Genomic DNA, 27,103 nt, shown 5'->3' with positions numbered 1-27,103 from the left:
GATAAATTTTGTTATGCTTTTGGCATGAACTACAATGTTTTTGACCCAATCTAATTTGCCAATATCCTCAAGCTGCAAGCATGACTATGCAATGTGTATCACATGGGGTCCAAAATATGATTTTGTGTTTTTCCTTTAACAATTTACCAAGATGAAACAAACTCATCCAATAGATGAAACAACAATTGTGCATATTTCACCCTATCAGATGCATCAACTAAGTTTAGAAACATGGTTCCCTGTGGACAGAAGATAAGAAAGCTTATGATGGTACGGTTCCTTTGATTAGTCCATCCATCTGACATGATGGTACCTCCTGTTCTTGCCCATGAGTCCTTGTAATCTTTCAAATACTCATTAATGGAGGCAATTTCTTTCTGCAAACAATACCCCCTTATCTCATGCATAGTAGGGCCTTTGAAGCCTTTTCCAGCAGCGTGTATGGCATCAAACATAGGCTCATAATATGGTGAACGGGAAGCATTGAAGGGGATATCAACATCATACCACCATCTAAGCAGTCTCCCTCAGTTATTTCTTCTAGCGGTCATCTAAAGTGGGCTGCAAAGTTCTACTAGCTTCAAGACCATGTGCATCTGATGGTGAGGAGGGTGTGACAGTGAAATAACTTTTGATATTCATATCACCCTTCTTTTTTCATTTTACCCTTACCTTTTTCTTGAATAGAATCCAAAGAGGGAGGAACATATCGGAAGGGTTTGGATGCATCAATACAAGGTATAGAAGAAGAACCCTCAAAATCAAAATTTGGGTTGCTAGCCATCATTTTTTTTATGCTTCTCTTCCTCCCAATTTCAGCCTCTATTTCTTTTTGCCTAGCCTTTTCTTCTTTAAACTTCTCAAAGTTATTTAACAAATCCTTCCTAATCTCCCCAATTTCTGGTGATTCACATGGAGTAATTTGGCCTCTAATCCCTGCCAAGTGTTGCTTCAGCCTATTAATGCCCCCAGGACCATCCTTAATTTTTCTATGGCAAAATTTGCTATGAATTTGACTATCAACCATTTCAACATATGCCCAAGCAGCATCTTTCACTCTAGGTGCCATTTTTTCGCTTGGAAATCAAAGGAAAAAATCTGAAAATAAAAACAAAAAAATAGCATTGCTTCAATGTTCATTTCTTTCACAAAAAAAACTCTTTTCAATTTCCAGATTTGCACAATAAAATAAATAAGCAAAATAGAAATTTAGAAGTGAAAAAAAATATCTTTAGGGACAAACTGCCTCCTCAAAGTTGCTCCAACAAACCAACTCCTCAATGCTACTCCAATGGTTGCCCAAGAAGCTCCTTACTCCTGCTAGAATGCTTGCCCAAGACTCTTCACTGCTGCTCCAAAAACAAACTCCACAACTCTTCACAAATTCTCACTCAAATGCAATGAGATGGCTGTGAGGAAATGAGAGGGGTTGGGTGGGTTTTATAGGGTTTAGGAGAGGGAAATGGACCCCAAAGAACCCAAAGGCACAATATAATGGGCTTTGGAGTCCCAAAAAACTGATTTAAAAAAAAATCCGCTGAAAACTGCTGATTGGCCGCTCTTACCGAGCCGACCGAGTTGGTCAACAGGGGAGACCGAGTTTAGTGAGTTTGACTGAGCTGTTTTGGAGGTCAAAATTTGCCCTGTTGACCAATGTTGACTTTCTGGTTAGGGCTTTTTGTTACTGCTGTTTGATTGGTCAAATTTCACTTTGATTGGGCAAGTGAAAATTGTATGTTGTATTCTTTGTCTCTTTGCTAAACTTTTAAAGAATTATAAGAAGAATTGATCAAGGGTTTCTCCACATTGGGGTTTGTCCCTGGCTGGTGCCATATCTTGTGTCCTCTTGTCTTGGCTTGTCTTCTACTGTTATTGTTTATGTTCTATCTGCATTTTACTATCATGTTGATGTGATTGCTAATCTGGATATTGGTATTGGACTAATAAGAAAATTATAGTAAAATTGCTCTTAAGCTTAGAACATACCATTGTTATCCAAAATTGACATGGTATCAGAGCTGAGGTGAAGACAAAGCCCAAGCAAGAGTGAGAAGAGCAATCACTAGGAGGAGTATTCACTGATCAAGGACAAGATTCAATGCCTTCCACATACTACTTCAAGTCTGATGATAAGCTTCATAATAAGTCTGATTATCATACATGGAAGATGTCTCTTGATTTGACTTTAGAAGAGTAAGATGTTATGGATTATGAGTAGGGAAAGATTTTGGAACCTCCTTCAAATGCATCGGTTGCTGCTAAGACAAAGTACAAGAAGGGTGAAGTCAAAGCGAAGAAGATCATCAAGGATTCTATTCATAAGCATTTAGTTGCTTAGATCTTCGATTTGAACACATCAAAGGAGATATACGACACGTTGGTTGGCATGTTCAAATCTAGCAATGCAAACCAAGTTCTTTTCCTCAAGAACACGCTGAAGGATATAAAGAAGGGAAGAAATGAAGACATTCGATCCTACATGAGGATTACTGAGATAAAAAATGATCTTCTTTCGATTGGGGAAGCTATTGCTGATAGGGAGCTTACTCTCATTTCCCTTGGAGGGCTCCCTCGTGAATGGCACGTGTTCAACACCACTATTCTTAACAATGACATGATTCCAGGTTTTAAAGAATTGCTAACTAGATGTTCTCAAGAAGAAACAAGGATGATGGAACTAGATATGCCTTCAAATAGGAATGATCCTATTGCATTCTCCGCTCATGCTAAAAAGAAGAACAATGCAGGTTCAAAGAAGCAATGTCAAGGAAGGCCGGGTTTCAAAAATGGAAGGAAGGGAAGATGCTTCATTTGCAATAAGTTTGGCCACTATGCTATGGAGTGTCCTAATAGAAGGGATACACCTCATGATGATGAGAACCACAACAACAACAATTTCAGGGGCAACAACAATCAAAGGAATGGTAGATTCAACAACCAAGGAAAAAGGAATGCTCCCGCTCCTCATCAAGGAAATGGTCGCCCTCCCAAGAGATCTAGAAACACCAGGTATAATGAATCTAATGTTGTTGATAACAAGCAAAAATAATTTTATCTTATATCTGCCCTCTCTACTACATCTCCTCTGGAAACTTTGGGAAATTGGTTGATTGACAGTGGTGCCTCAAGGCACTTCAATGGGTATAAGGAAGCTCTTTCAAATCGGATTGAAAACGATACAATTTGGAAATTATCCTTGGAGACAATGCCATCTATCCCGTGAAGGGAGTTGGGAATGTTACTCTTCAATTGAATCAAGGTAACACCATTCATCTACAAGAAGTACTATTTGTACCCGATCTAATGAAGAACCTGGTATCTATCTCGGCGATGGAGGACAAAGGATTCGAGTTGGCATTCATCAATGGAAAGGTAAGTGTGTGGAATAAAAGTTTCAAAGATGCATTTACACTTGGATTTAGGGTTGATAACCTATATCAAGTTGAAGGAAGTCCATTGGGAGCTATGTCTTGCGACACATCACTTCAATCCGAATTATGGCACCGGAGGTTTGCTCATCTACATTATAAGGCTCTACCCAATGTGAGGAAGATGGTGACAGGTATGCTCGAATTTAAAGTAGAACATGAAGGTGTTTGTCAGGGGTGTGCTGAAGGAAAGCATACAAGGGGACCATTCCCCTCAAGTGATAGCAAGACTACTGACATATTGCAATTGGTTCATTCTGATCTATCTAGTATGATGCCCGTGAACTCATTGGGAGGATATTTATATTATGCTATCTTTATGGATGATTTTTCTCGCAAGACTTGGATATATTTCTCGAAGAAGAAGGACGAAGTATTCTCATGATTCCGTTCTTTCAAAGCTTTGGTCGAAAATCAAACTAGGAAGAAGATCAAAATATTGAGGACCGATAATGGAACTGAATATGAATCAAATGAGTTCAATAATTATTGTAGAGAAGCTGGCATTAAGAGGGAGACTACTACCACATATACTCTTGAGAAAAATGGTGTTGCTAAAAGGAAGAACCGTTCTATCGCAGAAGCCATTTGTGCCATGCTTCATGATCAAAGCCTTTTGAAGTTCTTATGGGCCGAAGCTGCAAACACCGCCATGTATGTTCAAAATAGATGCCCTCATCAAGCTTTGGACTCAAAAACTCCAGAAGAAGTTTTCACTGGTAAGAAACCTGATGCTTCTTACTTTAGAATTTTTGGTAGCCCTATATATTTTCACGTGCCGAAAGAAAAGAGAAGCAAATTGGATGATTTTGGGAAGAAAGGAACATTTGTGGACTATAATGAAACTTCTAAGGCATATATAATTTATGTGCCTGGCCAAAGAGAAGTGGAGATAAGTCATGATGTCACCTTCGATGAGGATGCTGCGCTTGGGAAGATTAGTAACCTTCCTCTTCCAAGGAAGGACAAAGAAGTAGATTCAGGAAAGCAAGGAGAACCACCGGATAAGCTAATGCCCAATGCTGAAGGACCAATGGATCCCATTAATCCAACCCCTCACGAGCCCTCCTCAAAAAGGAGACCCTCATGACGTAGGGAGACTCTTAAAGATGCCGAGAGACATGTTCCGCCCAGGGGGACATTTCGTGAAAGCAAGAAGGTGAATAGGTACCAAGGGTACTTAACTACAATGAGCACCATTGTTCTATCTGAGCCTTCCACATTCAAAGAAGCTGCTAAGCACCAAGTTTGGAAGGATGCAATGAACGAAGAGTATGAGTCGATTACGAAAAATGATTTCTGGGATGTGGTCCCTAGACAAGGACAAATCCGTTGTCACCTCGAAATGGCTCTAGAAGATCAAGCATGGAGCTGATGGAAGTGTTGAAAAGTTCAAGGCTAGATTTGTTGCTCGATGCTTCTCTCGAAAGGAAGGTGTAAATTATGATGAGATATTTGCCTCAGTTTCCTGCTACACCACCATCGATTTGATTATAGCCCGTATTGCCTCACAAGGATGGAATCTACACCAGATGGATGTCAAGACTGCCTTCTTGCATGGTTCACTTAAGGAGGAAGTCTATGTAGAACAACCTGAGGGGTTCGAAGTTCATGATCATCAAACACATGTATGCACGTTGAAGAAAGCCCTATATGGGTTGAAGCAAACACCCCGGGCTTGGTATGAGAGGATCGATAACTATATAGTGAAGCTGGGATTTACAAGGAGTGAAGATGATTTGAACCTTTACTTTAAGGTTGAGAATGATAGACCTCTCATCTTGGTACTCTATGTGTACGATCTCTTTCTGACAGGTGCAGACCCTCTTATTCATCAATGTAAGAGGGAGTTGGCTTCTGAATTTGAAATGAATGACCTAGGACTGATGCATTATTTCCTAGGGCTGGAGGTCTGGCAAAGTCCAAGTGAAATTTTCCTTTCTCAAGGAAAATATATTGTGAAGATACTTGGAAGAGTTGGGATGGTGGACTATAAGTCCGTGACTACTCTGATGGAACTTAACTTCAAGAAGTTATGTGGAAGTGCTGCTGGGCCCGATTGGGGAAATCCTTCTGAGTATCGTCAACTCTTGGGGGCATTGATGTTCTTGGTGAACTCTCGTCCGGACATATGTTTTGCAGTGAATACATTGAGTCAGTTTATGGTCGAGCCTCATCACATACATTGGATTGCTGCCAAGAATCTCTTGAGATATCTTCGAGGCACAATCACTTATGGACTGAGATACACTGCCGGGAATGTGAGGCTCCATGGTTACTCTGATGCAGACTAGGCTGGCAATGTGGTGGATCGTAAAAGCACATCTAGATGTTGCTTCTCTCTAGGTTCTGCTTCGATATCATGGATGAGCAAGAAGCAGAAGTTGGTTGCCTTGAGCACCGCTGAGGCTGAATACATTGCTGCTAGTATGGCCTCTTATGAAGCTGTTTGGTTGAGGAAGCTCTTTAGTGAGATGTTTGGACATGTGCTGGATACCACTGTGATCTTCTGCGACAACCAGAGTGGGATTCGTCTTTCTGAGAATCCCATGTTTCATGACCGCTCCAAGCATATTGATATCAGGTACCACTTTATCCGGGATATGGTACAACATGGATCAATAAGGCTCCATCACATTGGGACTGATGATCAGGTCGCCGATATTCTTATGAAGCCCCTGGGGAAGGTCAAATTCTTAATCTTTAGTGAACGACTTGGAGTCGTGGAGAGACCCTCTTATGAGGGTCTCGTATGAGATGGATGTTGAGCTCTGGGAGTTCTGGGGGGGTTGGGGTACTTCTTGGAGCGATGAGAGACCATAGGGTGAGTGGTCCACCTTCCCCTAATGGTGCGCGATGTACAGGGTGAGTGGTTTACCTTCCTCTGTGATACCCCATGGTGACATATGCATAATTTGAGTTGTTAACCTTCTTCTATGGCATATGAGTAGGATGAATGGTTCACCTTCTCCTATGGCATATGAGCAGGATGAGTGGTTCACCTTCTCCTATGGCATATGAGCAGGATGAGTGGTTCACCTTCTCCTGCCAACACATTTTACCCATTAGGATGAGTGGTTCACCTTCTCCTGCCAACACATTTTACCCATTTAGTCCGGGACTCATGGAGAGTACCTCTCATCTGGCCAATGAGTAGGGAAATGAGGATAGGGACCTTAGTACTACCGATGGACGCATCGTGTACTACCGTACTCCCTAAGCTAGGATGTTGATATTGATCTGGGATCAATGGAAACTGATTTTGGGTTAGTTAAGAGTGGTATGACAGACTCTCTATTATTGGAGACTGATTTTGGGTCAGTAGAGAATGATATGATACATTCTCGATCATTTCTTCTTTCTTCACGGTTTAGTAGAGTAGAGCAGAAAAAATATAGGGATGGTACATATTGCCAAACAGTTTGGCAAGTGAAGTTCTCCCTAGTTGAGAGGGAGTGTTAAATTTGGCAACTAGGGCCAAACTTCACCTTGGACAACTCATATGAGGCAGTTGATATTTTTATTGAATTCATCTCTCCGAGAGGTGTAGGATTGATCTAAAGATCATCCCATTCTGACATGTACAAATGGAATTATGAATTTATTTTGATTATGGACAAATTGTCAAGGTCGGCCAGCCATCTAATTTGCATCCTCAAGCCCACAACGTTGAATATAAATACAAGAATTTTCCTCCTTATTCTGGCATCTCACTCACATTCATCCTTCTCTCTCTCCTTCGTTGATTGGGTACGAATTTCAGAGGCAGCTCTCGACACATGCGAAGAAGGATTGCACTTTTCTGTTCCATTCGTTGACTAGGGTTGACCAAAATTGCAGGAGGCTTTTTTGATTTGCATTGACCTATTTTGACTGCAGTTTTGTGTGGAGGATCTTTGTTTGGGTAGGCCACATTTTTGGGCATAAAAATCGAGGCTGTTTAACCACTGTTTGACCAACGTTGACTGTAGAAGGGTTTGCTTTAGCGCTGACTTTCGTTGACCAGATTTGACTGGACTTTTTTAGATTGTTTTTGGGTTGATTTGACTAGCTGTTGGAGGTTGAGTTGACCGAGTTTGACTGAGCTGTTTTGGAGGTCAAAATCTGCCCTGTTGACCAGCGTTGACTTTCTGGTTAGGGCTTTCTGTTACTGCTGTTTGACTGGTCAGATTTCACTTTGATTGGGCAAGTGAAAATTGTATATTGTACTCTCTCTCTCTCTCTCTTTGTTGAACTTTTGAAGAATTATAAGAAGAATTGATCAAGGGTTTCCCCACATTGGGGTTTGTCCCTGGCTGGTGCCATATCTTGTGTCCTCTTGTCTTGGCTTGTCTTCTACTATTATTGTTTATGTTCTATCTGCATTTTACTATCATGTTGATGTGATTGCTAATCTGGATATTGATATTGGGCTAATAAGAAAATTGAAGTAAAATTGCTCTTAAGCATAGAACATACCATTGTTATCTAAAATTAACACTATTTGTATCACTTTCATAAATATGAACTAGTCTAGTGTTCTCTATTTTTGATACTAAAATCTAAAATTATTAGTTTGTTTTAGATTGATGCACAATGTACATACATCACATTTAACTTCATAAATATATACTAGTCTAGTGTCATCTATTTTTGATGCTAAAATTTAAATTCAATTGATTTGACATTATATCATTGTACAATGTTCATTGATAACACCCAATGTAGGTACACAATGCCCAATGTAGGGATGCAACACTCTAGGAAAAGTACACAACACCATTGCAAGGATTCCGCCTCATAATGATGAGTTATTCCTTGATATATCTATTATTAGGTAGTGAAACATTAAGTGGTATCCTTTAGCTTCTTTATAATTATTTAATTTTTATCCTTTTCTAAGTTCAACCATGGTGGGGACATCATTGACCTCTATTGCATGTAACAATCCCTAAGACAAGAAGCATTTGCAAGGACTCAAGTTGATGTGATGGATATGATGTTAGGGAGAAGGGTATTTTCATGAGTTGGCCTTCATATCTACATGGGATGATGTGACAACCAAACTTGGCTCACACGTTAAATAATAAAAAGACTTGGATTATAAAATATTCCATTGGAGATAAGGTATATATTGAATAATGTATGAGGAATTGATATGGTTTGTTATAAATGAGGGTCTTGTTATATACCTAGGTTGGATGCCCTTTCATGAACAGTAATGTCCTTTGGGACATGTCATTTCATATATATATACACACCTATGTTCATAACTTTGCTTTCCCCTTTATAAATGCTTTGTCCTGAAAGCATATTATGAAAATGCTTGATATATTTTTCTTTGCCTTGTAATATCTTCACATCTTTCCCAATTCTTGGAGTTGTCACTTTTGATGATACAAGACGATATGAACATCTTAGTGCTGAATAAAATTGTCAAATCGGAAAATGATCTGACCATTCTAATTTGATAGTCTCTGGAACATTGTACTTATAGACTTCCCAGGATGAATTGTTATCATGAGAGTTAATAATTTTGCTAGCAATATCCTTCAGAAGATATCTTAATTGTTTTCCTTCTGATTGATGTTGATACCCTAATTGGTTAATGTACATGCTCTTGTGAGTAGCATGTCAATAAGGAGTTCGATTTTCTTTTATCATACTTGTAATGTTTTCTTGGCTTACTAAATGAAAATGATTTTCTTCACACACTAGATTTTCAAATGGAATTTCCATTGTTTGTACTGCATCATCCGAGTATGTATTCACTTCAATTGGATTCAAATCGTTTTGAAGTATGAGATTAATAGGATTTGTAGTTGTTCCCTTTTCTCCGACTTGAATTTTTCACATCTGAGGATTTCAACGCCTCCCTTTCGATTAGTTTTTTACTTTGTGTAGGTATATTTTGTTTATGACATACGGGATGTGAAAGTTCTTCAACTTTTGATTCATCCACTTTATTTTTAATGTTTTGATATTCATATTTCTCATTTTTTAGTGTTTTAATATCTTCCAACAACTTTTGATTAACGCCCTTTAAGCAAGAATTTTCTTCATCTTGTTCTGATAGGCCTTCATTGAGTTTCTTCTTGAGATCTTCCTTTTCTTGTTCTAATTTTTGCTTTATAGCCTTGGTCTTCCTGATTTGTATAAGCAATTTATGACTGTGATCTTTCAAAAGAGAAATTTCTTCGTTTTTATCCATGATGACTTCGTTAAATTCTTTTTGCATCTTTGATATTGACTTTCCTGACTGGGCACTTTTGATATATATTTTAGGTCGTTGGATGAAGGTACTATTAAATTCTTTTTGCATATTTGCTATTGACTTTCGATTAGTTTCTTAATTTGTGTAGGTAGATTTTGATTATGAGATATGAGATGTGAAAGTTCTTCAACTTTTGATTCATCAACTTTATTTTTAATGTTTTGATATTCATATTTCTCATTTTTTAGTGTTTTAATATCTTTCAACAACTTTTGATTAAGGCCCTTTAAGCAAGAATTTTCTTCATCTTATTCAGATAGGCCTTCATTGAGTTTCTTCTTGGGATCTTCCTTTTCTTCTTCTAATTTTTGCTTTATAGTCTTGGTCTTCTTGAATTGTATAAGAAATTTATGACTGTGATCTTTTAAAAGAGAGATTTCTTTATTTTTATCCATGTTAACTTTGTTAAATTCTTTTTGCATCTTTGATATTGACTTTTGACTTTCCTGACTGAGCACTTTTGATATATATTTTAGGTCCTTGGTTGAAGGTACTATTAAATTCTTTTTGCATCTTTGATAATGACTTTTCACTTCCCTGACTGAGCACTTTTGATATATCTTTTAGGTCCTTGGATGAAGGTACTATTGAATCTGATTTCATTGTAATGTCTTGGAGAGTTACCTTCTTGTTGTAGGGAAAAGGTCAAAAACCTTTTCTCTGAGTTTAATATGAAGGAACCCAGTGTTCCAAACCATGGTAAACTAAGAATTATGTCAATCTTTGTTTTTTTTATACATAGTTGTAACACTGAATTGAGATATATATTCAAATTTCATAATCATAAAGTGTCACTTGCAAGTCCTTAATTTCCTAATGTTTCTTGCAGAAAATATCTTCCTTTCCACATAGATTTGGTTATAGAATTAATAAATGATTTGCCAAATTAATAATAATGTAATTTTCCTTGTCATTCACCTTGATTACGATATGAATCTCTTTTCCTAGATGCTCCCTTTTAATGTAAATAAACTGCACTTTGCAATTGGATAACTATTATAAGATGATTTTCCTTCCTTCATTTTCAAATTTCCCTTTTGTACTTCAAAACTTCTTTATATTTTTTTATTAAATAATCTTCTTTTATTTTACCTTATTTGAGAAATATTTTCTTTTAATTGAAACTTTAGACTTTAAAGTACTATTTTTTTTGTAAGAATATTCCTTCATTATAATAAGAACTTTAAATTATTTGACTTTAAATTAAAACTCCTTTTCTTTTTTTAATCTTTGACTCTACTAAAAATAAAGACTAGTGGTGCTGTAGAGTTCAACCTTCCCTCACAAAATATATTCCGCATGGAGGTTTAATATTTAAATTTGGTGTAATTCTAAACAATTGGAATTAAGGCCTTACTCTTTTGAATTTGATTTGAAAGGTTGCATTGGCAGGTAGGAAACCGTGGCAACATATTCTTCCAAGTTAGCCAAGGTAACCTTCGACGGGGGATTGAAATTCAACTGTGACTAGTGGCTTGTATGGTATGGTGGAGGTTGTATGAAAGGAAATGTACGACAATGGATGAACGGAAATGTGGTGGCAGTGTACAACAATAGCAGAGGGTGGAAAATCTGTGTGTTGAATTACAACGATGGTACAACGACTATAGTGGGTAGTTAGAAAAACACCGGGGCTGACGGACGTGTGCTAATTTTCTTTTGAATTCAAAATTTCAATTATAGAGACCGATTATGGATTGTAACACTTATTTATTTAATTCGTACTGACTTTGTGGTAGAGAGTATGGCACTGTTGACTGTAAGATTGCAGAGATTCATGATGGAAATTGGCAGAGGTAGGATGTCTTGATCATACATCTGTAAGAATTTGACTTCACTGACAAATTATAGATTGCGGCTTTTAATTCACTGTATAGATTTTAATTTTATTTAACTAATTTGTACGTTATACATACTACAAGTATGACTTGAAATTTAATTCAATGTATGACTAGAAGCTTTACTGTACTAGTGGTGGTTGGTTTTTTTTTAATATTTTTTTTCAAATTGGCAGTGGACTTATGATCTCTTTTTTTTTAGGTCAGTAGAATTTCTAGAATGTAGATGGCCAAGGGCTAGTGGTGGTTAAGGACCAAAGACAGACAAGCTCTAAAATATTTTTTGTGTTACTAAAACCTTGTATGGTCAATGGCCGAGATAAAAAAAACAAGGCTCTGATAGGAGCGTGGCTGAAGCCAGATTAGATAACAAAGCTCTGATAAGAGTGTTGCCAAAGGCTGGATTAGATAATGAGGCTCTGATACCAAATGTGACAACTGAAGTTAGCTTATGAGTTAAATAATTAAAAGACTTGGAATATAAGTACTCCATTGAGGGTAAGGCATATATTGAATAATGTATGAAGAATTGATATGGTTCAGTTACAAATGAGGGCCCCTTATATATACCTAGGTGGGATGCCCTTTCATGAATAATCTTGTCCTTTGAGACATGTCCATTCATAATTATTGATTATACTTATTAATTCTTCTTCTTATATATATAGTGATATGTGGTTTAACGGTAAATCTCAGTGGAGAAACCAATGAGACCGCGGTTCAACTCCCATTGAGTATATTCCCTGCTATTATCTCGGCTCAAAGAGTAGACTCCCCACTTTTCGAGAGTCTCGTCTCTTGCTAAATAATAAGATCTGGTATATTTGGCTTGCAGGTTGCCGGATATACTCTTAGTGTTACAAGGCATCCATGAGGTTTGATCTTGGGGCTTGCCTAGATTAGTTCAAGGAGTTACCGATTCACCATAGTTAAAACATAATTTTTTCTTCTTATCTATTTAAAACATAATTTTTTCTTCTTATATATATATATATGTATGTATATATATATATGTTCATAACAGATGATGTGGAGGCCCTCCCTTTCTATCTTTCAAGAGCTAGGGGTTATGATTTTCATTCCATGTGTGCCTTTAGATAGGGAGTGCTTAGCATTGAGTTACCATTCCTTGAGTCTCTTTTTCTTGCTACCCCTTTTTGTCTCTTTTTTTGTTTGCTTGGTCCCTTTCTTTAGGTTTCACATTCTCTAAGCATGGGACTTGGGAAATTGGGCCTTTTGCAAGGTGGCATGGGTCAAGCTTTACAATTCAACTTTTGTCCTTAGCTACATCAAACTCGAGCATTTGTGCTTTGTTTACTTTATTTAGACTTTTCGTACATGGGATTTCTTTACTTTGGACCTTCCTATATGGCATATGATAAGTCAACTATGAGAGGGAAAATGATGAATGTGCATGGCAATGATGGGAAAATGACAAGGTGTGAAAGATGACTCAATATATTGTTAATTTTCAAGGCTAGATTGCTCTGTGTTGTAGATAATTGCATTTCTAATCTTTTTCAATAATTTTACATCACAGTCACCGCATAAGATCATATCATCATTAACAATTATGTAGAGAGAACAATAACATCAACAATGCAGTGGAACAATAAGAAACACCAGAAGAAAAACATACATAATAGAGACACCAAGATTTAGGTCAGAGACTAGCGAAAATCCCCACAAGGGGGAAAACCAAATCAAATTCTTCTTCTATTAGATATTCATCAAATGTTCAGTTGAGAGACAATGTACAATAAGTATGAAACACATCTTACATCATCCAATACATTAGGCCTCCTAGGCTAGACCTGGCAACAAACAAGTGTACACAGGTCTCCATATCACTGTCACAAATAACACGTGTAATTGTCACCATAGTCATAAGAGCATAGTACTTCATCGTCACTTTGGTATGCCATGCAGGGATATTGCCACACAACTTAGTCATAAGAACATTGCCATTAGATCAATTTCTGTTACCACCGTCATCAAGAGTACTGTCAACATACTGTTATCACTGTCATCTAGATTACTATTGTCTTTGTCAAATCAAGGTTACTGTCATGTCATGGTCACTGCCATATGCCTCACTGTTATATAAATCATTGTCCTTACATCAAGGTCACTGTCTTATAGTCATATAGATCAAGGTCTTATAGTCATATAGGTCATTGTCTTACTACATTACACAATGATTTACTGGGGAAAGCCACAACTAAAATCCCCTGCTATCTGTATATTGCATTAGTCAGAAAATATGAGAAGATTACAATGCTTTTCTCAAGCCCGAGCAACTTCTGCACTATCTCTATCTGTCTCACTTCTTCCTAGACAAGCCTTGGCCAATGCTTAGCCAATTTCCTGGCCTTCTAACATCCTACTTTCTCGCACTGTTCAATGAGGAATTAGGCCCCTATTTAGTAGGAATTTTCATCCATTGGATTGCGCAGTTCCTTTAGGCTCTTCCTTTGACTGCATGCACCATCTGTACAATTCAGATAATTATACAACTGATAGTACATTTTCCTTGAACTCCAATCTCAACTGGGTAGCTCTCAGATTTGACATGCATGAGTTATTTATGGCTAAATTATCAGTTAACTTGTTGAACACATGAAGCAACACCTCACTAATAGACCTCTTGCTAGTTCCTCCAACAGTTGGAACTAGTTTAACCGACTTTAACTGTAGAACACATGAAGCAACACCCCACTGTTAGACCTCCTACTAGTTCCTCTAGCAGTTGGAACTAGTTTAACTGACTTTAACTCAGATAAACTGAATTAATTAATTACAACTCAAAATAAACTCAACCAAGGCTACTATAAAGTAGGAGACACTCTACATGACTCAAGTTAGACCCTCAACTTGAATTAACTGATCCAACTAAGTCGAATTAACTTAGTTAACTTGTACAAATTGTCTTGTGATGTGGAATTACAATTTTATTCCTAATTCAATTCAATGGAAAATTAAATCAGGATTTGTTACATTTTCAACAGTCCCTTGTCATCCTATTGTCCTTAGTTCTTGATGGTGAATAAATTGGAAAGAGCTTCATACATTTCTTGAGCAGAGTTTATGTTGGATATGTATAGAATTAAGTTGTCCTTTACTCCATATACTATCAGATTCATGGCCAAGATTTCTGTTTGTAAATGACCTTCCTTTGATCCCCTTTTCCTTAATGACTTTTCTTTGATCCCCTTTTCTTCAATAGATCTTCAAGATGCCTCTTTCTTCCTTCTTCACCTTAGCTCTGATACCATGTTAGAAAATCAGAAAGGTAGAAGTATTTTCTTATGTTGATAATTACTTGTGATATCCTTGTGTTCTTATTAACTTTCTTATGTTCTTCTTTTATATTTATTTCATCAAGAAATCATCCAAACTAAACACGAAGATCAATGACACCAGATGTAGGCACTCTGCCAGGGCTAAAACCCCTCTATAGGGGAAAAACAATGAAACTCTTCCGCTTGCAAATTCAAGTTGAGATAGACCAAGACCTTAGACCAAAAGACCTTCCTCCTCCACCAAGTTGGCCCTCAAACTGTTCTTCCAACCTTCAAAGATCCACTGCAACAATACTGCATCAATATTGCATCAACATTGCTTCAATACTGCATCAATACTGCACCAAGGACATATTTTCGACCCTATTGCATCATAATTTCGACCCAACTTCAAGATTGCAATTTCGACCCTCCTGCAGCTTTAGTTCCTTCGCACGTGTGAGACAAGATAGAGAAAATTTTGACTTCCTTAGCTAGATAACGACCTCCTTCTCCTTCGCTAGCCCTTTCCTTCTTCCTTATTGAATTTCACACTTTTTCTGCTTCCAACTACTGCAATTCGAACTTTTTGAGTAAGTGCTCCAAATGAGGTCGAGTAGCTCTAATATATAGTGAGTTTGTGAGGTCGGGTTCTTTTGTTGAGTCTGACTTGTTCTTTCTTGAGGCCGACTTGGTGGAGGAGGCCTAGAAGACATAATTTACATAAAATAATTTCTTTCTCTATAGATGAAGCCCAAGAAGGGTCTTTTACATCATGACATGGACAAAGACACTTGACATAAACCCTAGAAGCCTACAATGGAGGGTTTGACCTATAAACAATTGACCCAAGCATGAAACCCATGCTTTAATAAGTCAATTTATTTTTCTTTCTTTTGACAAATACATTACATCATGACTCCAATAAAATTATGAAGACCGACATTAGTTACATTCTTCAACAATTTATACATGTGCAAGATGTTGATGTTGCAAGAAGCTGATGTCATGACAAAATTCCATCATGAAAAGGTAATTTTGATTTGATGCTCATTTTTATTTTAAAATCTGGTTGGGTTGAAACATGGCTACTAGAAGAGAGTTGTAGATGTCACCTACAACTAGTGCTTATGTGATTGGTTGGAAGATACTGAAAGGAACATGACTTGGAAGAGGTAGCTGTATAAAGGAAAGCCAGATGTGGACTACAAGATAACTTTCCGATGAAGAAAAGGATGGCATGACTATTGGTTCAACCCTATGGTTTGTTGAAGGAAAGTGATGGAGAAGATGGTTGATACACTACAGAGAAGATCTAGAAGATGGAGGCTTCCATGATGAAGAAGTTGAAGTTCATGACATCGAAAGGAGGAGCCATAGTGGCAGTTGATAGTACCAAGATCTCCACCAAAGATTTGTTAGCTGATGTTGGAAACAAGTTGCTAGTTGAGAGGGAGCTTGGACAAGTTCCTGATTGAGAGGGAGCTTGAGTATATTCTTTTTATAGGAATGAGTATATCCTCCCTAGTTGAGAGGGAGAGATGGACACATCATTCTTGTCTTCATGTCATGAAGAAAGAATGGATGATTGGGTAAGCATATGAGATTGATTCTGATACTCTTTGAGGATGTAGTAGGGCATCCAATAGGCAAGAGTAGTCGAAGAGAAACTCCTTGGGAATCTGTTATTCCAAGACAGGAATTGTCCTAAAAGGACATACCCTTTGAACACCCGGGTGGGGTATGTGCCTTAAGAGACCATGATGATGGTGTTTATCAGTCATTTGTCTCGCCAACATTGTGCTCTAATATTGTGGAGAGATAGAGTTGTTAGTAAAGGCCTTGCTATTGACAATGCTGGTTGGTATGATGAGATGCATTGGTATAAGCCACGAAAGTAGCTTATGAAGATGGATTACCAATCTGACTCTTCTTATGAGAATTCCTCTGTTTGAGAATGTCCAAGTACCTCGTATGGATTATGTATACCTCCCTAGTTAAGAGGGAGTGTTGAAATATGTAACTAGGTTCGGTCTTCATAATGACATATGCAATCATGATTTTATGTATTTGATGTAAAGAGGAAAAATAAATTTATTATTGTCATTCTTGATGCATGGGTTTCATGGTCAAGGTAAATTTATTTATAGTACAAGTACCCATTGAGTCAACAAGTCAATTGAGTCATTGTCAAGTATGGAAGACCCTTTTGGGCATGTTGTATCTTGTAAAGAAAATTATAGTATAGTCAAAAGTGTCATAAAGACCCTCCAAGACCTTGTCAACAAGCAAAGATCATGTCGGCCTTCATGAGAGGACAAGTTAGTCTCCAAGCAACAATTCAACCTAGAAGAGAAGCTTATATATTAGAGACTAAGTTGCAGGAAACACAGGGGGAGGGTCCGTTTCCGTACGGAAACGAAACGGAAACGCGTTTCCGCGTACCGTACGGCCTGGAAACGCGTTTCCGGCCGTACGGGCACGTTTCCCGAAATGGAAACGTGCCCGTACGGCCGGAAACGCGTTTCCAGGCCGTACGGGCCCCGTTTCCTCCAAAAAATCACTTGTTTTTAATTTTTTTTTTGTTTTCTAATTAGTTTGTAAATTTTTTTAGGGTTTCTAAGCTGTTCTAGAAACCATTTCTAAAGTTATAAAAGAGCAGTGCCTCTCATTCTCTCATCACACTATTCAGCAAGGAGTTTCTCTTGGAGATTGGCAGTTGTTTCAGTAGCTGGTATATATATATATTATTATATATATTCGCGTTTCCCCATTTCCAAAATTTGGGGAGGTCGCGTTTCGTTTCGCTTCCGCGTTTCGTTTCGCTTCCCGTTTCCCCGTTTCGTGCAACTTAGATTAGAGACTTCGACCTCACTTGAAGGACTCACTCACCACATAAGAAGTTCGATCAAGAAAGAGAAAAAAGTTGCAAAGAAGAAGAAGACTAGAAGAGGAAAAGAAAGCGAGATTCTTGGACTGTTTTTGGGCTACTATCCTTCACATGTGCGAGGAAACTAAGGCACCTATTGCAGCAACTAAGACCGAATTGCAGAGGTTGAGTTAGGGCATCAATTGGCATACATTGCAAGTCGAGTTTCGAAGAAGAAAAGATCAATTCAAGTGAAGAAGAAAAGAGAAAAAAATCACCATCTTAGTCACACTTGCAAGTGTTAGGGTTTTTGTTGAAGAAACCACTGGTGGTCGAAGTTGTAGAAGAAACTGTTGGGGGTTGAAGTTACTGGAGAAACTGCTGGGGGTCGAAGTTGCTGGGGTCAAAATTGCTGAAAGGAAAGCCCATCAAGGAAAGAATTTTGACTTGGTCTTGGTGTTGTCTTTGTCAAGGGTCATAGGTCTTGGAATTTGTCATTTGAAGTTCTATAAGAAGAGAAGAGTTCTTGTGGGTTTTCCTACTCAAAGGAGAGGTTTTGGCCCTGGATGGTAGCCTATATCTTGTGTCCTCTTGTCTCATTGATCTTTATTATTTTGTAGCTATTTGATGATAGAAAACACAATAATAATCAAATTGAAGAAGAAGCTAATAAAGTTAAATAAAAAGACATGAAAAGCAGTTATCAAAGTAAGAGAAATCACCTAATCTAGTTGCCCCTAGATTTCTATACATTTATCACTTTGAAAATTTTTGGGAAAGAAAAGCCCTTCCATCCCCCCAAACCTACAGGTGTGTGTGTATTAGAATTGTCTAAACTCTTGTTTAGTGTTATCAAGACCATATTGGACTGGCCAGTTCAGACTGGTTTGACCATTTTGCGGCAAAAACTAGTTCGAACGGGTGACTTGAACCGTTTTTGGCCGGTTCGGTATAGTAAATCTGTGTAGAGCGCAACAAGTGGGGCTTGTTTTGCTTTTTTTTCTTTTAATTTTTGTCTTAGCTGGGCACTAGCTCCTAATAGGTGCCTAATATTCAAGCCTATGGCCCTACTATTGCTATGCAAGTAAAAGTGACATTCTCTTTTATCTTTTATTTTTATCCTTTTACTTAAATTTTTAACATTACCATGATATGACTCGCAATGTTTGAGAGTGGTTTAGACCTCGTTGAATTTCATCAAATGGAGGAAGTAGAATTTTAGATCTCACTCAAAATCTAGCAGACTTATCAGTTTTTCAGGGTTTCAAGATTTTGGAGGGATTGCAATGTTTCCATTTGATTTTTTCATGTACTAGGGTGTGGGACTTGTATTTAATCAAGAGCACCAATCCCTATGTACCTTGATGGTAGTGACATTGGTTGTTGAACTCCTTTATCATGACCCTACTAAATATGTACCCATCACTCAAACAAAATCTTGATTTGACATACTACATTTTTTCTATCTTATGTTAATTTCTTAGAGGGTGATATTAATGACAAAGATCCCAAGATAGACAATGATTTTGATGATATGTAGCTATTTGTTGCAGCATGATTTTTTTGGATGCTGGAGGCCATCTAGAGCTTATTTGTTGATGTATTTTTGGTTTAGAGATGGATTTAACTCGATGCTATTTTTGTTATGTGAACCCTTACATGCTATATAAATGAAAACTTGTAACTTGTGGACGTGGTTGACGAAGTTTATAACTTCTAGATGATTGATGTTTTATGGTTTAATCCATGTTTTTATGCTTTTTATATCTAATTCATCATTCTACATGCTTTTGTTGACATATGTGCAACAAAATATATAAAAGTATATATTATATAAAAATTCGCTCCCAATTTGCTCCCAACCCGAGAGCTTTTGAAAGCGTCGCTCCCCGCTCCCGCTTCCACTCCCTCTTCTACTCCCGCTCCCCAGTAACCTTGGTCTAATGTAATTATTATGTATTTGTCAAAAGAAAGAAAAAGAAAAATTATTGTAAAAGAAAATTATTTATAAGCATGGGTTTCATGCTCTATTTATTTTGTTTCTAGGTCAAAGCACCCATTGAGTGCTTCTAGGGTTTTTTTCTTGAGTCATTGTCTTTGTCATTATGTACTAGACCCTTCTTGGGCTCATTGTATCAAAGAAGAGAATTATTTTTATGTAAAATGTGTCACTTGTCACTCCTCCACCAAGTCGGCTTCAAAAGAAGACAAGTCGGCCTCATTGAAGGGATTCAACCACCTTGAAGAGACAATATATAGAAGTGCATTCGACCTATTTGATCATCCATCCAAGCAAGAAGTTTGATCTGCAATTTGAAGTGGATTTTATCATGTATGATGGTATCACTATCAAACACTAGCATTTAATCAAGAGCACCAATCCCTCTATGTACCTTGATGTTAGTGGCATTGATTGTTGAACTCCTCTTTCATGATGCTACTAAAAATGTACTCATCACTCAAACAAAATCTTGAATTGACATGCTAAGCATTTTTTATCTTATTTTAATGCTTAGAGGGTGATATTGATGACGAAGATCCCAATATAGGCAAAGATTTTGATGATATGTAGGTATTTTTTGTAGCATGAATTTTTTTGGATGTTAGAGGCCATCTAGGTCTTGTTTCTTGATGTATTTTCGGTTCAAAGATGGATTGAACTTAATGCTATTTTGGTTATGTGCACCCTTACATGCTCTATAAATGAGAACTTTTTTCTTATTTGTGTATAAATGGTTTGGATTAAAATGGATGCACATGAATATATGTTGTTTTCTTTAAAATTTGAATAGTTTGTGTGTTTTTGGTTGACCATTTTTTTGATCTGGTTTTTTTACCTGTTCCGGTCCGGTTCCTGGTTTGGGGGTTTACCAGTTTGATGAATGGTCCGGTTCTGATAACATTGCACTTGTTGTCATTTCCCTCTCAGCTATATCTTATTTTGTTCTGTCAAAACTGCTTTAAAAATGAAAGAAATAAGGATAGGAACCCATATTTATTGATTATTTGATCTCATTTTTAGGAATAGAACATGTTTGATAGAAAAATGATTCGTTGAAAAAATGGTCATTTTGGTATGGAAACTCCATGCGGGTCATGATTCCTAATGCTATATGAGAGGTTTTGAATGGCATACACTCAACCAACAAAATGCAAAAATTGTCTAGTTTCTTTTGAAGAAAAGAGGCTACCATGATAGCCAATAAACGTGAAATTGTATAGTCTGTGTCCTAGTGGGTCTCTCCAAAATATGTGAAATATTTTTATATTTCAGTGCCATGGATATTCATCACAAGTATTAGATAATATTTCATCGTAGAGTATAAATTGTTATGCAAATCAATTGACTGTCCATCAAGATCTTGCTTGTCAATATTGACATGCTATTGAGATGGATCATGCAAATTGGATAAGTCAAATGAAAAGCTTTGTTGGATGCATGTGTGTAAAGATCAGATTAACAGTCTTCTAGTATCTTGTATTTCAAAAATGTGAATTGTATTCATTGATCGCTTGGAAAGTGGGATGAATGTTGTTAATGTTGTGCAGATTAAATTCCTTGTTTCTATTATAATTTGTTATTCAATATGATATTTTGAAGAAAAAAATGAAATTCTTCACCTATGATATATTCAAGTGTACTAATTTCTGTCTAATTTTTTTTTTTCAGTATGGTGTACCACTGAAGGTTGTCTCCTACAAGTCTCTCTATGGGTGGACAATGGATGAAATTGTGAAGGAAATAGGTCTAAAAAATAATTGTACATTTTGTGGAGTTTTTCGTCGCCAGGTTTGTAGTATTGTTTCTCTATAGCTGACAATCAATATTTTAAATTATGTGAAATATTTATTTGTTTTATCCAACACATATGTGCTGAAGTTATTTTTTGAGGTCTCTTTATATAGTGTTTCTTGTGTCAGTCATTTCTATTATGACTAAATGATAGTGATCTAGATTGATACAATATAAGATCTTGCAATAACACAGAATTCCCTTCAAACTATGAGAGCCTCAAAAGAGATGAAATGATGCTACAACTTGAGAGAGTAAGCTCCTAAAAAGGCACACGACCTGGCCTCCTTGATAGGTCCTCCAAATGTCCATGACCTCCTTGAAAAGAAGCTTGAACGCTTGAGGGAAACTACAAGAAAGATGTTAGGGCTGCAAAACTAAGACATGGTTAGCGTGCAAAAAGAGAGCATGCAAATAAGTGAGTATACTACAAAATAATGTACAAAAGGCGAAATCAAATGATGGGAAAGGATTCCATCACTTGACTATCTTGTGAAAAACTCTTAACTAGCTAGATAATGAAATGAAAGCACAAGATCAAAAGATAATAATTTTTTTGAGATTTTAAACTTATGCACAAACTATGTCAAAAGGAGGACCTTGCAAAACAAGCACTTCGAAAGATTAGGCTTATGAGATACAAATAACGATGACAGCTCCTTGAAAACAATGCCACGAGTGGGTTGGTCTCTTGAAGACTTCCCCTCACGCTTGCTAGTTGATCAAAAAATGGTCCTCTTCAAAACTTCCAATACACATTAGCTCATATGGATTAATCAATAAACAATGGTGAGATAACTCTAGAAATTTGTATGAAAATGACTAGAGATTGTCTACATCTAGAGCATATTCATAAGCCAATTGTAAACGCAAGATAACTATACATCTATAATTCTATGAGAGAAATGAGAAATGAAATACATTAAAGTACAAGTAGAGAAGATTATACCATCAAAGAACCAAGCACATGCTCCAATGGAATAACAATCATGAATGAACCACAAAGTTTTTTTATTCATATGAAGAACAAATGTACATAGAAGCAGAGCTTCCCCAGGCACAATAGCTCGTTGCAAAATGATACAATATGAGAGCTCAAGGCTTTATTATATATAAGAATGGGTGGAGATCCCAATGAAGAACCAAGTGCCAAGTGTGATGATTATGATCTCTGTTGTCGCCCGAAGTGTACACCAGGGGCCACAACACTCAGAGTAGGGGTTGTCACTCTGATCCCTACTCACTCCATTTAGACTTTCTCCTAGCTAAGTCAAGGGGGGTAGTCCCTAAAGGTGATGACAAGGGGAAAACTTGTTGGAACAACAAGTCCTAGGAGACTCGGGGCAAAATCACTACCTCTAAGCAACTTAAATTTGAATTAGCTAGCATGTTAATTAAATAAGCAAAGTATGTCTTAACAAGATGAAGCAACAATAGAAAAATTAACAGATATAGACCAGTGCCTAATGAATAATGCTCAAAATATATTATATCACTTGCATAAATATGCAAAGTTTCAAGTTGTTAAATAAGCATCGTTGCAAGAAAAGGTGTTAGTTAAATAGATGGAATGCACAACCAAACTAGGTGTGATGCAAGTGCTTCAGTGAGATGAAATGAAATAAAGAGTCAATTTTCTTATGATATACTTATGAGCACAGATGATAAGATTATACAATGATGACTGAAACAAATCCCACTCAATGAAATACAATTACCACTTAGATCAATCAATTATGTCCAAAATCAAACTAGATCAAGTAGCAAACTTTAAGGAATACAAGTTAAAAAACTGATTAGTTTACTTGAATTAAGTGCACTTATAGCCAAAAATTCCAATGTAAATGATATTAAGAGATCTGCAACCAAACTTATCAAGTATTACTTGAAACCCAAGATATGAGATTTCTCTTAATGATAGACCAATGAAATACCCAGATACCAAAGGCCTTCAGCGATACTACTTGCTTACAATATTCTTCACTTTATGCAAGAGCAATAAGGCACAAGCACAAATAAATGAGATTGCTAACAGAGATCAGATCTGAATTATGCAATGCAATAAATAAGAGAAGATATAAATCAAAACTGATCTCTGTACATGCAACTTCTAGGATATCCTACAATTAATAAGAAATCAACCCAGATGTCAATGTGAAATTTTCTGAATCTACACATTAGAAATCCTACTGCAATCACTGGTTTATCATCTCCTACTTGTTTTTACATTCAATAAGTTATTTAATTATTTAAACACTGCTACAGACTACACTGACATACAAATCCTAAAGTGAAATAGATATGAGACAAACACACAAGGGACGCTGTTGTTTTTGGACAAACGTCCCCGAAAAAACCCAATGCGGGAAAACCGGTGCAACAACTCTGAGGGTTTTCTATTATTAAGCAGTAGTTCTGAATACAACTCTGGATGCCCTCTCGGCTATCCAATTATAGAGATAAAATATACTGGCAGAAACCTAAGTGAGATTACCTCACTTCACCCGACAAAATCCCTCCGATCGACAACTGGACTAACTATCCCCAGCTACAACTGCGCTGCCCCTTCGCAGTAGTTGCATGGGCTTGCGTGGAGCACTCTGAGACATTACATCAGCTCTGCGTTGCCTCCTCTGCCTCCTGGAGCTCTGACGTTAGCCTTCTCGGCTGATCCTGCTGCTCCCCGACTGAATTCAGACTTCTGCAGGAGGGAAACTCTTCCCCTGTGCTGGCACTGCGTCAACCAATGCATGGGCCCCCCGACCCAACATCAGCCTCCCTGGTTTGTGTTGCTTGCTCTGGTTTATCATTGCCTCTCTCTGTTGTGTATTCGGGGCCCTGGAGAAGATCCTCCAACCCCAACTATCCCTACCCCTCTGCTGCAACTCAGATCACCAGTTCGATTTTCTCAGCAAACTATGCTCCAGAAAAAATCGAACTTCTTTGATCACTTGGTGTATCTCCAACTGACCCTCAAGCCTCCTCTTATACTTTTCCTATTGATGAATCAACGGTCGAGATTAAGTCCCTAACCAACGACTAAGATTAAAACAGATTTGATCCTCGTCACTTAGAAGTTTCTCACCCATATTCTTATTAATACCCATTAATATTTTTATTTTCCTAAGTTTAGACTTAGGAACCCATTAAAAATATTAATTTATTTTAATAACTCCTCATTCGGGTGGAATTTCTCCAAAATGATTTTTGGGTCTTGGAGATCTCATGTGTTCTAGCCCCTTCACAAAATTTTAGAGCTAGCATTGCAACTCTGCCATTGTTGCTCCATCACACCTCGCACCAGTCGACTCTCGTCATTCTGCGACTGTCGTTAAGGGCTGTCGTAGCCGTATGTGATCCAAGAGTTTGGGCACCTCAAGGATCCTACCCTTGTGTAGTCCTCCTGACTGCAGGTCTATGTCGCCCCACCTGTTCTCCAGAGGTGCATGAGCACTCATGGCACAACCCTCGTCATCATCCTCCTTGTCGGCTTTCACTAGAGCAGCCTTTGAGTTAGAAGCCTATTCCTTGCCCTTCTTCCGGGGCACTGAGTGGCGAAATGTCCTAGTTCACCACACCTAAAGCATCTCACCTTGGATATATTGTTTTTCTTCCTTTTATGCTACCCATGCTATCCCGATGATGCGAGAGCTGCATCCTCCTCCTCCTCCTTCTTGACCCGGGGTCCTTTGCTGCTACTTCCTGCCTTGGTCAGCCTCCTAATCTCTTCCTGTCAAAGAGCTACCCACATTTCCTCCAAACTGGGGAGAGAAGCTCTACCCAAGATACTTTGGACAAATGTTTCCCAGTCTTCGGTGACTGCATTTAGGGCAGTCCTGACCATGAATTTAGGATTTGGTGTAGACCCCACGGAAGTCAACTGGTCTCGAATCCCTTGCAACCTGCGAAGGAAGGGATCAATCTCTTCTCCCTTCTGCATTTGGTACTGCCCCAACTGATTCTCCAACATCATCTTCCGTTGAACGAAAGTCCCCTGGTACAAGGTGGTCAATGTTTCCCACATCTCCCATGCTGTGCACTTCTCAGCAATGTGTGGGACCACATGATCTTTGACCTCGTCTAAAATCATGCATTTAGCCTTGGGCCTCCTCGTACTTCTGCAGCGGATCAACGTCGACTGGAACAACAACTACCTTCAAGGCATAGTCCTTGATGCAATTCTTGTCTAGGACTGCCAGGATCCTAGCCTTCCAAATGACAAAATAGGATGCTTCGTCCAATCTGTCCTGATCCCTTAGTCCATTGATTGCCATCTCTGCTAAAAAATATAGGGCTGGTTCTCTTCTCCATCTCCTGCTGTTAATCCAGCAAGACTCGGATCTGGATTTCTTCGGCGCTAGAAATCTTCTAAGGAACAAGCTCCTCTAGACTACCTCTAAGTCCTGATTTCCTTCACAGAAATCCTCCAGCCAAATGTCGAATTGCTCCTCTCCAATCTTCCTTTGCTGCTGCAATCCGGATCTAGATTTCTTTTCCTAGAAATTTGTTAAGGCAGTGACTCCCTCTACCTCGGTTTTGTCTCCACAGACACTCTTCTGCACCAACAACAACAATGTCCCACCAGCTCCACTGATCGAATCTGCTCTGCTCCTCCAGCCCCAACAATTGACTGATTTGAGCCTCTCCGGCTCTGTGCATGCCCAAAGAGCTGACGCAGTCACTTCGTGAGCTCCTCTCAGGTACTGCGTCACCCTCTACAGACTTGAAATGCTGACGCAGGCACTGCGTGAGCCTCTGCATTACTTCTCTGGCTCTGCGAAGGGTCTTTAGGTGCTCCTCTGCCTTTGAAACAATGATGTCACTCGAGACAACTGCTTCTCTGCAACAAACTCACTAGATCTCCTGGCTAATGTCTTCAGTGTCCTATGATCTGCAATGCTCTGATACCATGTGAAAATTTTTGAATCTACACATCAAAAATCCTACTGCAATCACTGGTTTATCATCTCCTACTTGTTTTTGCATTCAAAAAGTTATCTGATTATTTAAACACTGATGAAAAACACTACCGCAGACTACACCGACATATAGATCATAAACTGAAATAGATACGAGACAAACACACAAGGGACACCGTTATTTTTGGACAAACGTCCCCGGAAAAACCCAATGCGGGAAAACCGGTGCAACAACTCTGAGGGTTTTCTATTATTAAGCAGTAGTTCTTAATACAACTCTGGATGCTCTCTCGGCTGTCTAGTTACAAAGATAAAATATACTGTCTGAAACCTAAATGAGATGACCTCACTTCACCCGACAAAATCCTTCCGATCCAGCAACTGGACTAAGTATCCCCGGCTATAGCTGCGCCGCCCCTTCGCAGTATCTGCGTGGGGCTACGTGGAACACTCTGAGACACTGCGTCAGCTCTGTGCTGCCTCCTCTGCCTCCTGGAGCTCTGATGTCAGCCTTCTCGGCTGATCCTGTTGCTCCCCAATTTAATTCAAACTTTTGCAGGAGGGCAACTCTTCCTTTGCGCTGGCACTACGTCAAGCAATGCGTGGGACCTCTTGGCCTAGCCTCAACCTCCCTCGTCTGTGCTGCCTCCTTTGGTTTATCTCTGTTGTGTATTCGGGTCCCGAAGAAGATCCTCCAACCCCAACTATCCTTGACCCTCTGC

General features: G+C 38.2%; 1 protein-coding gene across 2 annotated transcripts in view; it reads left to right on the top strand.

Annotated features, from left to right (window-relative positions):
* Positions 1-27,103, top strand: part of LOC149214259 (cytoplasmic tRNA 2-thiolation protein 1-like) — a 260,155-nt gene that overhangs the window by 118,965 nt on the left and 114,087 nt on the right. For both annotated transcript variants that reach the window (XM_089392227.1, XM_089392226.1), the window contains exon 4: positions 21,340-21,459. In XM_089392227.1, the coding sequence (XP_089248353.1) occupies positions 21,340-21,459 (120 nt within the window). The remainder of the gene's footprint in view (positions 1-21,339; positions 21,460-27,103) is intronic.

This window comes from Pinus tabuliformis, chromosome 1_1 (genome assembly GCF_031772625.1).
Source record: "Pinus tabuliformis cultivar Carrire ecotype Pingquan chromosome 1_1, CPIR1, whole genome shotgun sequence".
Taxonomy (NCBI): Eukaryota; Viridiplantae; Streptophyta; class Pinopsida; order Pinales; family Pinaceae; genus Pinus; species Pinus tabuliformis.
Note: the sequence above shows the minus strand (reverse complement) of the source record. Positions and strands in the feature narration are given on the sequence as shown.